Source organism: Globicephala melas, chromosome 4, assembly GCF_963455315.2.
Source record: "Globicephala melas chromosome 4, mGloMel1.2, whole genome shotgun sequence".
NCBI lineage: Eukaryota > Metazoa > Chordata > Mammalia > Artiodactyla > Delphinidae > Globicephala > Globicephala melas.
The window spans coordinates 18843797-18859725 of record NC_083317.1 but is presented as its reverse complement, the minus strand read 5'-3'; the positions used below and the strand labels follow the sequence as shown (position 1 = coordinate 18859725).

The 15929-nt window shown below is 35.7% G+C and overlaps 1 protein-coding gene across 4 annotated transcripts in view; it reads left to right on the top strand.

The window, feature by feature from the left end:
• Positions 1-14260, top strand: part of GABPA (GA binding protein transcription factor subunit alpha) — a 33753-nt gene extending 19493 nt beyond the window's left edge. For all 4 annotated transcript variants that reach the window (XM_030880948.2, XM_030880947.3, XM_060297882.2 and 1 more), the window contains exons 6-10: positions 1803-1997; positions 5736-5789; positions 6721-6861; positions 7104-7296; positions 13195-14260. In XM_030880948.2, the coding sequence (XP_030736808.1) occupies positions 1803-1997; positions 5736-5789; positions 6721-6861; positions 7104-7296; positions 13195-13423 (812 nt within the window). In that variant the 3' untranslated portion in view covers positions 13424-14260. The remainder of the gene's footprint in view (positions 1-1802; positions 1998-5735; positions 5790-6720; positions 6862-7103; positions 7297-13194) is intronic.
• The last annotated feature ends 1669 nt before the right edge of the window (positions 14261-15929 follow it).

Genomic DNA, 15929 nt, shown 5'->3' with positions numbered 1-15929 from the left:
GCAGGCGGACTCCCAACCACCGCGCCACCAGGGAAGCCCCTCCTCTAACTTTTTGATCCTGATACTTTTTTGTTCACGTTTACATAAAATGTGCTTACTTGAACTTTGAAGTGTGTTTCAGGATAGCTTTTCTAACTTTCCAGAACTCCTTCTGTTTGTTGTTTTGGAGTAGTAGTAAAAAATAGAGCCTCTTGCTTTCTCAGTTCCTGTCAGTTCCTTGACTTCACTTTTATCTGGACCTCCTCTCTCCCTTTCCTTCGTGTTTCGATGCTACTCAATTTCAGTTCCACTCCCACCGGTTTCTCTTTATTGTGGTCTTCTCCTCTGGAAGTGATCCTTGGCTTAGTTTGAAAATTTCACAGGTGCTTCACTGCTCCATCCCCTTTAAAGCTGACCATGGACCTTTGTATTCCTCTGCTACTGGGTTGGGCAAAACTGTGCTTTCAAAGAATACTTCCTGGCTGTGTTCAGTTTTTCGCATGCTCAGGATGGAGAGTGAGATGTTCCTTTGCTTCCCTCTGCTTTCTCCTGCACAGATGCTGATACCATACAGCTCTTGTGACTGTTACTGCTTTGTCTTCACCTGCATGTATTTTGGGTTCCATGGGGATATCATGTCACCTGGTTTAATTGTAAATGTCCATGGATTTTTGGTTTTGCTCTCTAGTTGCTTTTAGTGGTGGGTTTTGTTTTGTTTTATGTGTGCATTCAGAGAAATTTTAAAACTTTGCTGCCATTTTCTTAGAATCTTCCTTCCTTAACTTCCTTGTGAAAAAAATCAAACAAAAAATCAATTCTGTGGCTTGCAATCCTGTATTATGTTTGATTCATTTTTACTGTAAATTGGCTCTTGATAAGTACCTGAGTGTTATTTTTCCTCACTTATTTTCTTATTGAATAGCATGCATCTTGGGGGCATATAATCAATACCATTTGGATAGATGACCTTCTCCATGCAGAAATACCTATACCAAAATTAATTCAGCTAGTATTTATTAAAATTCTGTGAGTAGAAATTCCGTTACATGCCAAGGATACAATCATGAACTATTTACACATGTTGACCATCTTTTTTATTTGTGAATTCATTCAGTAGTAAAAAAGGATGAAGAAAATGAAACTATTTGGATTCACCTTTTATAGATTTAACAAATGTACGCACAAAGCGCCGTGGTAAGCTCTGAAGATTCAGTGGTTTACAAGACACAGTCCTTATATTTAAGACCTCAAGGTTTTATGGGGGGACAGCTGAGTAGACATGCAATTAGCGTGTTGTATTGTAAGTGCTACCATAAGGGTAAGTGCAGGAACAACTAGCTTTTTACAAGAAGTAAAAGTGAGGAAAGAGTACGTTCATATTTTGGAGAATATGTCTCCCCAGAAACCCCTTATAATTTTATTTTTTCAGTGCATCAAATCATACACTACTACAAAATAATTTTTTAAAACTTGTTTAATTTACTCCATTTTCTACAAGGTAATCATGTATTTTATTCTTCCATTTGGCCCACTGGAGAGCAGTTTTGCATTTTGTTTTTCTTGGTAAAATTCCAGACTAACTGATGTAGAAATAAGTGAATCCATCAAAAATTTAGATTAAGAAATTGAAAAGGAGCTAAGGAGAAAATAGAGCATAAGAATCTTTTTTATTTCATATAATGAGTTTATTTACTTCACTTACTTGTAAAAAAAAGAAACCTGTCTGGATTTTATCTGCGTGTTTGTGTGTGTTTACAAGTTAACTGTAAATTTATATAATATCTAAGATGCAACTAGGCCAATGGTAATATTTTTCTCTTTAGATCCCATACAGTGGTCCACAGACCAAGTCCTGCATTGGGTGGTTTGGGTAATGAAGGAATTCAGCATGACCGATATAGACCTCACTACGCTGAATATTTCCGGAAGAGAACTCTGTAGTCTCAACCAAGAAGATTTTTTTCAGCGGGTTCCTCGGGGAGAAATTCTCTGGAGTCATCTGGAACTTCTTCGAAAATGTATAAAATTGAAATTACTGTCTATTTGCATTGTAGCTTAAGTTTAGTTTTATTTCTTTATAACTTTGTTTTCATCTAAATTGTTCATTGATAATAGCAATAATAATTAACATTTATTAATTGTGTAAGGTTGTACTGAGAGCTTTATATGTATTATCTCATTTGATCTCGTACTAATGCCACAGATCATTACTTTCCTTATCTCTTCAGATACGAATCTGAGGCTTAGAGAGCCCCTACAAGGTTATAGAACCTAGGGTGAGGCAGAGCCAGGCTCCAAACCCAGGCAGACTAACCCTAGAATCCAAGTTCTGAAGTAAGATTCTATGCCCTGCAATTAGCTCTGTTCATATATTCTAGTTGTTGACTTCTGTTTCATCAGTCAGTCCTGTCCTTTATGCTCATCTTCTAGAAATTTAAGGTTATTTGTTCACAGGTGGCTTCCCTCGCATTCCCTTCATTATTGGGATTAAATCTTTTAAAATATCTTTTAATTGAATGGGATCTTAAGGGAGAAAGGGGAAGTGTAAGTATGCAACACACCATCTTGAATTGGAAGCCACAGATTATAGTGTTACCATGTTGCTTGACAGACATTATTATGATTAAGGCTGTCCAACAAAAAGAGCTCAAATAGATGTAAATTATTTTGCTTGAATTTTAATCCATCTTATATTTCAGTGACTGTTAAAATATCTTAGCAGTAACCCATTCCCTGACACTGTTAAATAAATCAGGAATGCTAGCCAAACCCATATAATAACGGTTATGGATGAAAATGTAACTGGTAGCATTTCATCCTACTGTGTACCCAGTAAGGGGACAGATCTGGTAGAGGGATTTTTCACAATCATTTAATGCTTAGGGTTTTCATCTGCTGTTGAATAAGAAATGAGCTCTGTAGAGAAGCTTTCCTTCATTGTTTTTATTGGTAATATCTCTCTTGTGTTGGTTCTCTTAAATATCAGGAGGAGAAAAATATTTAAAAGACTTATTACGTTCATTATATTTACACGGTTTATTTCCAGTTTCAGTTCCTATTAGATAAATAAGTTGAATGTTCTGGTTGAAAGTTTATCCTTGGCTTCGCAGGTTTTCTTCTCTGCAGAGCTTTTCAGCTGAGTAAGGTAAATTCCTGAATTGTTTCAGGTTTTTAACATGTAAGTTATGTTTACAGAAACATTTTCTTGTAGGGACTCTCGAGAATAGAACAAGGGCAGTGTTTAGACTACAGTTTAGTTTTTCTCAAATTCATGGTTTTCGCTCTGTCTCCCAGGTCAGCACTTTTTGGTTGTTTCTCTCTGGTTCTCCCAGTGCTTCTCAAATGTTAAAGCTCATTCGGAGACTTTTCCTAGTACAGGGGGCAGAGAAATCTTGTGTATCTTTCCATCTCCTTGCAGTCAGTGGTAGAATGGGTCTTCTTCAGAAGAGCTCTGCTCTGGAATTGTTTTGTTTTCAAAAGTAACAAAGCCCCAGAGCCTAGATGAGTATCTTAGGGAATTCCTTGCTTATCGGGCCGTGGTTCTTTGCCTGGTGAGGAAATCCCATCTGGTTTGGGAATCTAATTCTCAGAATCTGGGAATGGATAGGGTGGTGTGTAAGGCTATTTCTGGCAGACTTTCTATAATTCACAAGCCTTACCTCTCAGAACAGGCTCCTTTGGGCACAGTCTAGTTCTCTGGCCCCTCCTGTAGAGTGAAGTCTACAGCATATTTCTGAAAGGCATTTATTAACCCAGCATTTATTATCTTTTCCTCAATGATCTATCAAGGAGACACAGTACTGAACAGATAGAGCTCCATCTTTACATATTTGTGTTAGTTTTCCCACCTGAGCCACCAGCTTCCTGCAGCTTCCCTTCTTGTGAAACTTCATCCAAGTCCTACAATACATGGGGAAGATAATTAGGAAATGTTCCAGTAGTACCAGCTCTATGATGTCCTTCTTCGTATGAATATGTCTTCTGCCACCAAAGGCACAAAGCTCTCAGTTTGCTGAGGGTCTTATTTAGAAAAAAGAATTGCCTTATACCTTTAGTGTCCAAAGTTTCTTCATAAAATGCCTCCATAGGCTCAGAGCTTTGCCCCTTAGGGCTCTGCTTCCTTCATGTATGACCAGGATTTGAGGGCTATAGAGGAATATGATATTTAGAGTGTCTGTATGGTCTTGGACCAGCCTTTCCAAAGCCCCTCTCTTTTTGTGTTCTGCCTTGTTATCTTGAGAGTTCCCCAGGAAACAAACCAAACTCCACTCTGAAAATCAGGGCTGAGAAGCTGATCTTACAGATCAGTAATGCCTGTGCTGTGTGGTGGTGACTCCCTTTCGCCTCTTTTTGGTCTAGGGCACTGTGTTTATTTACAGTCACGAATGGAACAATTTCATTCCAATAGCACTTTGCCTTTTCAAGTTACTTTTGTAAAATCTGAGGGAAAATATACCACAAATATAAAGCATGCATTTTTCTTCAAGAGGGACGGTGGTTCTTGGGGAGAAGGCTCAGAACTAGGAATGTGGATAAAAGAATAGTGTCTTCTTCAATTTACTGAAAAGTTAACTATGTTTCAGGCATTGTGCTTCTTAAAAATATTTTCCTTTAATCCTTACAACCACCTCATACAGTGGTAGGTGGGGGGTATCTCATTTCAATATGAAGAAATCAGTGGTGAAGTTGGTTGAATAATTTACCACAGTCACACAGCCAGTAAGTGAGTGCTAAGATCAGAACCCAGATCTGAGGCTAGTTCCATGTAATTGTTTAAACTCCCAAACTCAGGACCCCCAAAGAAAGCTCCCATCTGACAAGTAGGATTCAGATCTCTTTTTAGCTTCCCAGTCCTCTCCAGCTCTGTGTCTTTAGTTGGATCCTGGCATGGCATCCTAAGTAGAACTGTGTTGGGAGCCCAGGCCCCAGGACTCACTCAGTACACAGATGACTGCTGGTAGGTGCTATTTCAGTTCAAGAGAGAAGCATCCAGTCTATGATGGGCACTAAATAGGCTGAAGGAATATAGACTGGGAAGTGAAACTCTTGTCTGAGAGGTAAAGAATACCATTTAAGTAGGGAATAGCAACAGATGAGTAATGAATGGTTCTCCAAAGGGTCACTAGGACCTTTTACACTGTAACTCATGTCGAGAGCTGTATTTGTAGACATGTTAAATTATTTAGTTCAGTTGTGACACTGAGGACAGCTACAATTCCACTGAAAATTTGGCTGTCTTTAAGAAGAAGCATTCTAAAGTTAAAGCCGTTTTATTAAAAAATGGATGTTAGTTAAGTAAATTATGACACTCTCTCAGATCATCTTGAAGAGAAAGAGCCTTTTTGATGAAGAAAGTGTATCTAAATAATTTCATTGTGATGTATATTCTCATCTTTGATCTGATCTTTAAGATTTCCTATTTTATATAAAACATAGATAAATAGATTTAGAATAGGTATTTACATTTAGAAAACCCTGGTTCTCTGAATAACTTTTCTGAACATGAAAAGAATTTGGAACTTTCCTTCTACTTCTCTTAAAAATATCTTTTCCCTGTAAAATGATGATCAAGGATCTTTTTAAGTTAATATGCCAATAAGTTTCAGTTGTTTGATGTTTTGCTTTTTTGTTTGCTTGGTTTTTGTTTTAGTTGTGGAGTTTTTTTTTGTTTTTTTTTTTTGTTTTGAATTTTACTGGATTGGAGTTTGCATTTCTGGTTTAAGTGAAAACAAAAAATTTTTGTGTGTGTTCTTCAGATGTATTGGCAAGCCAAGAACAACAGATGAATGAGATAGTTACAATTGATCAACGTGAGTATTCATGTGCCCATAATGTGTGGCCCATTTATCAATAAGAAACGTTTTCTTTATTTAGTACTGCAAGGTAGTAAAAAGAAAAACTAATTTTTAAATTTCATATGAAGTATTTTAGATATACAAAGAAATAATAAAGTATAACCAACATCTGTGTATACCATAAGAGATAAAACTTTATATATCAGGTCTACCTGTTGTAGATCCCATTTTAAATGACTATCCTGAACTTGATGTTTATTATTCTATGCATATTTTATCTTTTTACCAACTTACGTAACCATAAACACTTTAGGGCATTGTTGATTACATGTCTGAACTTTTGGGGAAAAATGGTGCTATACTGTGCATATCCTTTTGTAACTCGCTTTTTTGTTTAACATTTATGAGACCCATGTTGATAAATGTAGCTCAATTTTATTTTCACTGCTGTATATTATTTTTTAAACTTTGTGAACATCATTGAATGAATATTGTAAGAATGCTTGTGAGATTCTCTGGTTGTAATATCATGGGGTTTCTACCCTTTCAACCTTACTAGGTAAGACCAAAGTTTTTCTCAAAGGGGGTATGTTTGTACTCTTAACAGCGGTGGAACATGAATTCTCATTTGTCCACATTCTCCAAAATTTGATAAACCATTTTTTATGATCAAATATTTTAAAAAATAGATTTTTTAAAATAACTTTAATGTATCACTAGATTTATCACATCATTAAGTTTTTCCAAAATAAGGAAACCAACTTTTATTCGCTATGTTAAGATTCACAAACTGTAATACAGACATCATACCTTATCCTCTGAACTTGTGCTGAGGTAATTAGACGGGCATTAGTTAAACTAATTGCATTTTATTTCTTTCAGTAATTTTTTTCACTGTTTGTATTGGAAGGAGAAAAAAAATTTTTTTCCTTGTCTTGCTTTGCAGCTGTGCAAATTATTCCAGCATCAGTGCAGTCTGCTACACCAACAGCCATTAAAGCTATAAATAGTAGTGCAAAGGCAGCTAAAGTACAAAGAGCTCCAAGGATTTCAGGAGAAGATAGAAGTTCACCTGGGAACAGAACAGGTATTTTTGCATTATCATCTGGTATTTATAAAATTTGTCAAATTATGTATATTTCGTTTTATTTCACAGTATGAAAATGTGAATATGGACTGTTTCTCTGGCGATACTTAGACAGCATTTGTAAAAAAAATTTGTGTTTTTAGTATGGCTGAGGTATGCACCAGAAGACCTGTGTGTTGTCTTTTGCCTTCTGTTAATCCGTAGCATTGTGGTCAATATTTGTCATTCTTGTCAATTTTTAGGAAACAACGGCCAAATCCAACTGTGGCAGTTTTTGCTAGAACTTCTTACTGACAAGGATGCTCGAGACTGCATTTCTTGGGTTGGTGATGAAGGAGAATTTAAGCTAAATCAGCCCGAACTGGTTGCACAAAAATGGGGACAACGTAAAAATAAACCTACAATGAACTATGAGAAACTTAGTCGTGCATTAAGGTAAGAATTTATTACTTTGCTTTAAGTATCAAACCTTTCTAAAAAATAGCTAAGAAAAAAATAGAATAAGAATTCTAGTGTAAACACTGTTATGTAATGATGTTAAAATACTTGTTTATAAAATGTTTTCTTTATATAAATAAAACTAAAATTTTTCACATTTATGTTAAAAATTACTTCTTAAAAAGATTTTTAGTAATAATTTGAGGTACGTAGAGTTTTTGAAAGATGATTCTAAGATTTTTATCTGATTTAAAAGCATGTACTATGTTTAAAACCAACATATCTAATCTTTGAGGTTTCTGTTATTTACATAACAGATGCTGTCGTTTGGTATAGGTGAACTGAATGAGTGTAAATTCTAGCAAATACGTAGATATTGTCAGTTTTTATAATTAGATGCAAAATGTCAACCCATTTCCCTGTTTTTCCTTCCCCCACAATATGCCAAAATCTGAATATCCAAACTTTACATCAGTTAAATTGGAGTAGAATAATTATTTATAATTTCTCGTAAGTGGTATGAAAGTTTTTGACATAATTACTGTCATAAATTATGCTTACTACAGCGATAGAAATTCAGTATGTACACTTAAGTATCTGAGAAGTAGGATATATAGGAATTGTGTCTATATTTTTGGAAGAGTGAATTTGGTAAAGCAGTTCTGCAGTTTACCTCTGTATTCCTAAATAACATGCTTTTACTGCTACTTTATGTTTCACTGGAGCATTGTTTGTGAATTTCACACAGAGATTACGATTTACCTCTCATTATTAACACACATACCCTTCCCATCCCTTCATCCAAGTGTAATATAATTATGTGGAAGTGTTGATTAGATCAGTATTCATTGTTACAGGATCATGGCATGTAAGTACCATTACATAGTTTATCACGATTATTTTTCTTTTCCAGAATGACCATTTGTTTTCCTTAGCATACATAAGTAACTACAGTGCTTTATTTTCAATGTACTTATCACTTATTCAGTCTCAAACACTTTGCCAACTATCTAAAGATCCTTTCTGTATAATCAGTTTTGACAGTTGATGTGATTGTGTACATACAAGTCCCCTCAAAATTACAGATGAATTATTAGAATTAATAGTTAAGATGTCACTTCTCCCCAGATTGGTCTAACTTTCAATGCAGTAACCGCCTGAATAAATGTTTTCATAGAACTTGACAAGATAATTGTAAAATTTATATAGGAATATAAGGTATCGCAATAACCAGGACACCTGAAGAAAATTAATTAACAAAGTGGGAAGACTTGCTCTACAGGATATTGAGACTCACTGTAAAGCTACAACAACAGTAAGACAGTGATCTATTTGCTTAGGATAGACAAATAGACCAAGGATTAGAGTAGCTAGCCCAAATAGAACGAAGAATGTAGGAACATTTGATTTAAAGATGGCAGTGGGGAAAAGACCTACTTTTCAATCAGTAGTGCTGGGACAGTTGACTATCCATATTGACCCCTTCCTCATAGCATACTAAAAATCAATTCTATGTCGCTTGTAGCTCTAAATGTGAAAGTAAAATAGGGAGGCATCTAGAAATACCTACTTGACTTCAGTAGATGAGGAAAGACATTAACAGAGCCAAAAGCACTAACATAATGGAAAAGATCAATAAATTGGACTACATTTAAATTTAAAACTTCCGGTCATCAGAAACCATCATTAGGAGGGTGAAAGTCAAGCCACACATATCTGACGTAAGACTCTTACCTGGAATATGTAAAGAACTCTTACAAATCCATAGGGGAATTAGGAAAAATGGGCAAGAAACTTAAGCAGACATATTAGACTAGAGATTGTCCAAATGGCCGATGAACATATGCAGTGGTGCACAACCTCATTAGTAATCAGGGAAATGTATTTTATTTATTTATTTATTTATTTATTTTTATTTATTGGCTGCGTTGGGTCTTTGTTGCTGTGCACGGGCTTTCTCTAGTTGTGGCAAACAGGGGCTACTCTTCGTTGCGGTACACGGGCTTCTCATTGCGGTGGCTTCCCTTGTTGCGGAGCACGGGCTCTAGGCGCACAAGCTTCAGTAGTTGTGGCACGCGGGCTCAGTAGTTGCAGCACACAGGCTTAGTTGCTCCGTGGCATGTGGGGTCTTCCCGGACCAGGGCTTGAACCCGTGTCCCCTGCATTGGCAGGCGGATTCTTAACCACTGCACCACCGGGGAAGTCCAGGGAAATGTATTTTAAAACCACAATAAAATGGTACAGTGTACATCCCAGAGTGGCTAAAATTAAAATAATTGCTTTTAAAATTAAAACCAAGTGTTGGTGAGGATATGGAGCAGTGGGAATGCTTCTACACTTTTGGTAGGAATGTAAACTGTGACCGATAACCCAGTAGTTTGTCTTCTAAGGATGTACCAGACAAAAATGTACATATATGTTCACATGGATGCTTATAACAGCATTATATATAACATCCCCAAACCAGAAACCACCCAGGTATCTATCAACAGTAGAGTGAATAAGTAAACTATAATATACAAAGGGAATACTGTGTATCCATTAAAAATGCACTGATATGGGTGAATGTCACAAACATAATATTCAGTGAAAAAAATCCAGACCCAAAAGAGTACATACTGGATTTATATAGTAGAGTTTTAAAAAAAACCAGCAAAACTAAATTACAGCATTTATGGATGCATGTTTGGGTGATAAGACTATAAAAAGAAGCAATGGAATTATTATCATGAAACAGGATTGTGTAACCTTTTGGAGCAAGGGAGGAGTGATGATGGGGAGGCGCCGCAGAGGAGCTCTAGGGTGCTGACAGTGTTCTGTGTCCTGACCTGAGTAGTTAACAGGTGACTGTTTGCTTTGTAATAAATCACTGAGCTGTTCGCTTTTGTGTCCTTTCTGTTTGTGTAATATATTTCCCAATTTAAAAGTTTTTTTAAAATACAAGTAAAAAAAGGGGGTGGGGAGAAAAGAAATCATATCCATGAAAATACAGGCATCGAGGCTTCCCTGGTGGCACAGTGGTTAAGAATCCACCTGCCAATGCAGGGGACACAGGTTCGAGCCCTGGTTCGGGAAGATCCCAAATGCCACGGAGCAGCTAAGTCTGTGTGCCACAACTACTGAGCCTGTGCTCTAGAGCCCGCAAGCCACAACTACTGAGCCCATGTGCCACAACTACTGAAGCCCACGCACCTAGACCCCGTGCTCCACAACAAGAGAAGCCACCTTAATGAGAGGCCTGCGCACCGCAATGAAAAGTAGCTCCGCTCGCTGCAGCTAAAAAGAAAGCCTGTGCGCAGCAACAAAGACCCAACACAGCCATAAATGAATGAATGAATGAATGAATGAATGAATGAAAATACAGGCATTGTGTACCTTTCTACTTTCTTCATTTTAGGGGGGAAACAGTGAGTGCTGTTATATGTGGTCATATGACGCATCTACTAGATTGGAGGAAGTATTAAGTAAAATTGTTAATTTAAATGAGAACGTATGTGTATGACATTTTATAACATCTTACCAAGAAACATACGATTATACCAGCTCCAGTTTTGTTTTAGAAATGTAAAACCACTTTCCCTCTTCATTTTCCTTTTTTCCCAAGTGTCTTATTTGTTACAGCCTTACATATTATGTCAAAATTTTCTTAAGAAATTGAAATGCCTACAGCATTTTAACTGGATGACAAGCATTGGTGGTTTGTGGGCTGAGATCTAAATTCTGTATTAATGTAATTGACAAAAAAGGAGACAGGAGACTATGCCCAGTGTGTTATATCTCTCACTGGGAAAGTGAACATAACCATTATACTTTAGCTGTTCTAGAATTAGGGAAAGATGACATAATTTCCTGCATGTAGTCTTTTCATTAATGGATTTTTGGTTAAACTGAGTGATTTTTATAATAAAATCCTGCTAAATGTGATCGTTTGTACCACTGGTACTTTTGCAAATAGCTGTTGCTTTTGTAACAGCTCTTCATCAAATGGTGCAAATGGGCAGTGCAGTTTTAAAATAAAGGCTCCAAAATCTGCCAGCCCAGAAAAGTTTCGACTTACCTTTTTTTTCCTATTATTGGAATTGGCAGTGCATAGGGGTAAATAAAGTCTGTTTTCCAAAGTATAAATCCAACTGTTTTATATCCATAGAAAACAGCAGTAAACCAGACTTCTAGAGTGATTTCCCCAAATGTACCTGTGCAGGTTAAGAAACATTGTTTCTTTATGATGTCCTCTTTTATGTTTTTCTGTATCCTCTCTCTTTTTTTTTTTCAAGCCCTTTTGCTTACTCTTTTGAGGCTCCCTATTGGTTTGGAGAATTTCTCTGTAAGGGGAGAGCCTTTACATATTAAAATGATAAAGATGAAAGCATAGCTACATAATAAAGGATTTTGTACGAGACAGAGAGGAAATGGACATTCCAACAATCCAAAGAATATGTGTATTAAATTTTTATTCATATTATATGAATAAAGCTATATATCAATATAGCTTCTATTTTCTAGAGGGCTATATGTGGCAGTCATTGTGTGCTAAGCACTTTACAAAGATAATCCTTTTAATCTTCAACAATTCTATTAGTGTTAATACTGTTTTTAATGTCATTTTATAAATGAGGAATAAAAGCTTAGAGAAAATATGCCTTCCCTGTGGTCACAAAGGGTAATAAGTTGAGATGTTAGGTTTTGAATCTCGGCGTTCTGATTCAGAGCCCTTATTCTTAGGCTCTATTACTGCTCCCAAGGTTTTTTGTTTTGCTTAGTAATGTTTATTTTTAAATCAGTGTTTCATCGTAATTTTTGAAAATATGTTTTGAAGATTTAGTACATAAAATTTGAGTGCTTAGCATTGAAATTTTAGTTAATGTTCTGAAGTTTCCTTGGATAATAACATTAAATATTTTATATAGACTCAGTGTTAATTGCTATTGTGATAGATACAATACTAGTCTTCTTCTTATGGAATAATCTGTGAAATATTGTAAGAAGTCCAAATTTTTAAATTTTATTTATTTATTTATTTACATCTTTATTGCAGTATAATTGCTTTACAATGGTGTGTTAGTTTCTGCTGTATAACAAAGTGAATCAGCCATACATAAACATATATCCCCATATCTCTCCCCTCTTACATCTCCCTCCTACCCTCCCTATCCCACCCCTCTAGGTGGTCACAAAGCACTGAGCTGATCTCCCTGTGCTATGCAGCTGCTTCCCATTAGCTATCTATTTTACATTTGGTAGTGTACATACGTCCATGCCACTCTGTCACTTCGTCCCAGCTTACCTTTCCCCCTCCCCGTGTCCTCAAGTTCATTCTCTACGTCTGCATCTTTACTCCTGTCCTGCCTCTAAGTTCTTCAGAACCATTTTTTTTTAGATTCCATATATATGTGTTAGCATACGGTATTTGTTTTTCTCTTTCTGACTTACTTCACTCTGTATGACAGTCTCTAGGTCCATCCACCTCACTACAAATAACTCAGTTTTGCTTCTTTTTATGGCTGAGTAATATTCCATTGTATATATGTGCCACATCTTCTTTATCCATTCATCTGTCAGTGGACACTTCCATGTCCTGGCTGTTGTAAATAGAGCTGCAATGAACATTGTGGTACATGATTCTTTTTGATTTATGGTTTTCTCAGGGTATATGCCCAGTAGTGGGATTGCTGGGTTGTATGGTAGTTCTGTTTCAAATTTTATTTTCTGTTTTGTTTGTTTTGGTTTTGGCCGCACCACACAGCCCGTGGGATCTTAGTTCTGCAACCGGGGATCGAACCCGGGTCCACGGCAGTGAAAGCCCACGTCCTAATCACTGGACCACCAGGAAATTCCCAAGAAGTCCAAATTTAAAATTTTTTTATATAGTCCTAATGTGTTTTCTCTTTTTTAAAGGTATTATTATGATGGGGACATGATTTGTAAAGTTCAAGGCAAGAGATTTGTATACAAGTTTGTCTGTGACTTGAAGACTCTTATTGGATACAGTGCAGCAGAGTTGAACCGTTTGGTCACAGAATGTGAACAGAAGAAACTTGCAAAGATGCAACTCCATGGAATTGCCCAGCCAGTCACAGCAGTAGCCCTGGCTACTGCGTCTCTGCAAACAGAAAAGGATAATTGAGCCCAGGACCTTTTGGGAGTCCAAGGTCTTTCTTAAATGTTAGAGCAAGTATTGCTCTTACCTTTATTACTGAATTTGAATCTTCTTTTATTTCTAGACTGTACAATCTGATGCATGATTTTTTTATAAATATTTCATACTCTTGTGAATTTGGATCTTTTTACTTTGAGCATATATTTTAGAAAATGTGTATGTTAAACGATCACCACAATGTCTTTAGGCAGGTTCATTGTGGGATAGTTTGTTAACAGTCAAGAAAGCTAAACTGGTCAGTATTAATGTCTAGCCCAACCAAAAATAGCCAGTAGCTATTGATGAAAAATAAATGAAAGTATCTCCAGGAAACAGTCTGGCTTAACTATTTTTTGAAAATATAACTGTTTCCCCTCTCTGCTGCTTTAGATGTTGCTTTACATAGAACCAGAAAATGGAATTTTTCACAGCTGAAGCATGTATGCCTGTTTCATCTAATCAAGCAGAGCTAAAATAGTCATATCAAATAAAATTATAATATTAATAAATTACTAAACTAAGAGCATCACGTTATTAATTTATATATTTGCAAGCAAAGGACAGTAGAAGACTGGCAGAGGAACAGTGCTGAAGAAAGAGATCCAGGTTTAAATCTGGCTTTACTCAAGCCAATTTTAAGGATTTACTGTATAGCTATTTCATAATGTCAGGCCAAGAATTTAAATTATTATAAGAGAGGCATTAAATTCTAATAAACCAACTATTACAAAAATTCTCAAATGATCTCTGCTTTCCCTATCAGAGATTTAAAAAACTGAAAAAGTGTACCTCAACCTGAAAATAAAAGTTTGGTTTGGTTTGGTATGGCTTTCTTTTTTTTTTTTTTTTAATTACCCTGTAGTGCTGGTTTATTATACAAAGCAGCTTATATAAGTCCTGGGTTTCTGAAGTGAAGACTTTAAATCAGTCAGTAGTACTTTACCTTTCAAGACATTAGTAAATTACTTGCAAATAGTTTTAAAAGGACATTTTGAACTCCAGTGTAGGCAGTCTTTTCTTAAAACAAAATTTCCCATTTATTTAATTTTTTCCTTTGAATATTATATATGAGTGTACAGATATCTATATACATGTCCAGTTGACCATCTTATACATATATACATGTACACACATATAAATGAAGACATAATATTCAAAGCAAAGATATTTCAAAAGGTGATAACTCATTTAAAAAATTCTTTAAAAATTAAATAACTCTTACATACGTAAAACTCCTTACTTACCACAAGCCAACACTAAACAGAAATGGCTAGAAATGTCTTTCTTTTTTTCTTGCTTGCTGTGCTTGGTTTCCTTGCTTTTTTTCTTTTTGTTTTAAGGTATTACGCACGAATCATGATATGAGATACTGGCAAATAATCCTCTTATAGCAGAAGATTGATTCTCAAATATTACTTTATGTATCTTCTCCCTCATCATCGCCTTTAAATCCATCCCTCTAAACAGCTTAATAAGAGCTCAATACTTTTGACTAACTAGGAGGAAAGTGCCATGCTAATGCAGTCAAAGAGGCACTGTTAGCAGTTGCTGCCACTAGTAGCAAATAGTGGTTTGGAGAGAACCATAGGGACAGGGATCTTAGGAACAAGGAGTAGAGGAGGGCGTCTGTGACCTCCTTTTCTGGTAACCTCACATCATAATATTAAGTGTTATGCTGTACGACTGCAACATGTAATGTCAGGTCATTTATGTTTTTATTATGTCTATGTCTAAGTCCTTTAAGACCCTGCAGTAGAATCTAAAAAGAATAAAATTTGTAGTTTCCATTTTTACATTTTTATAAACACATACAGAGTAGACTGACAAATTATTAGTTTAATTTGGATGCTGTGATTGCAAGGATATCTGAATAGAATAGCAATATGAAATAATATATAGAAGCTCTAGTTCAGATAACAGCTAAAAAGAAGGTTTGCACCATCCTCTTATGGCCTGGGAAGTTGACAAGTCACTTACAGTTTTAAAATAATAATAATAAAATTTACTCTTCTGGTATATTTTTCAAGAGCTTAAAATTATTGACTTTTTGATTTAAAATACTTTGGGGGAGACACGTTAAAGTTTTAGCCAAGATGACAGATTTCCGTTATGTCTCAACTGTATGTATATATATTTTTAAGACAAGGAACACCCATATTTCTTCTAGATCCCTAAAATCAAACTATTATTTCTTTTTTCCTTATGTGTTCCTCAGATACTTTTTTTTAAAGAACCGCATTCTATCCATTTTCTTCCTTTTGCAGTTTTTATTTTATTCCTCATCATTTGAACAGAGACAGTTCTCATACATGATCAGGTGCTGTTTCTTTTTTCTTCTTTGCCTCTCACCATTGTTTTATGCACCATAAGTAATGAGATTAATTTCCCCAGTTGACTCAAGAAACTTCTGTTACTTTGTCTCAACTTATAAATAAACTATTTCCGTTGTCCTTATTGAGGTTGCAGTTATCAGAAGCCAAGTAGTTTTTTCTTT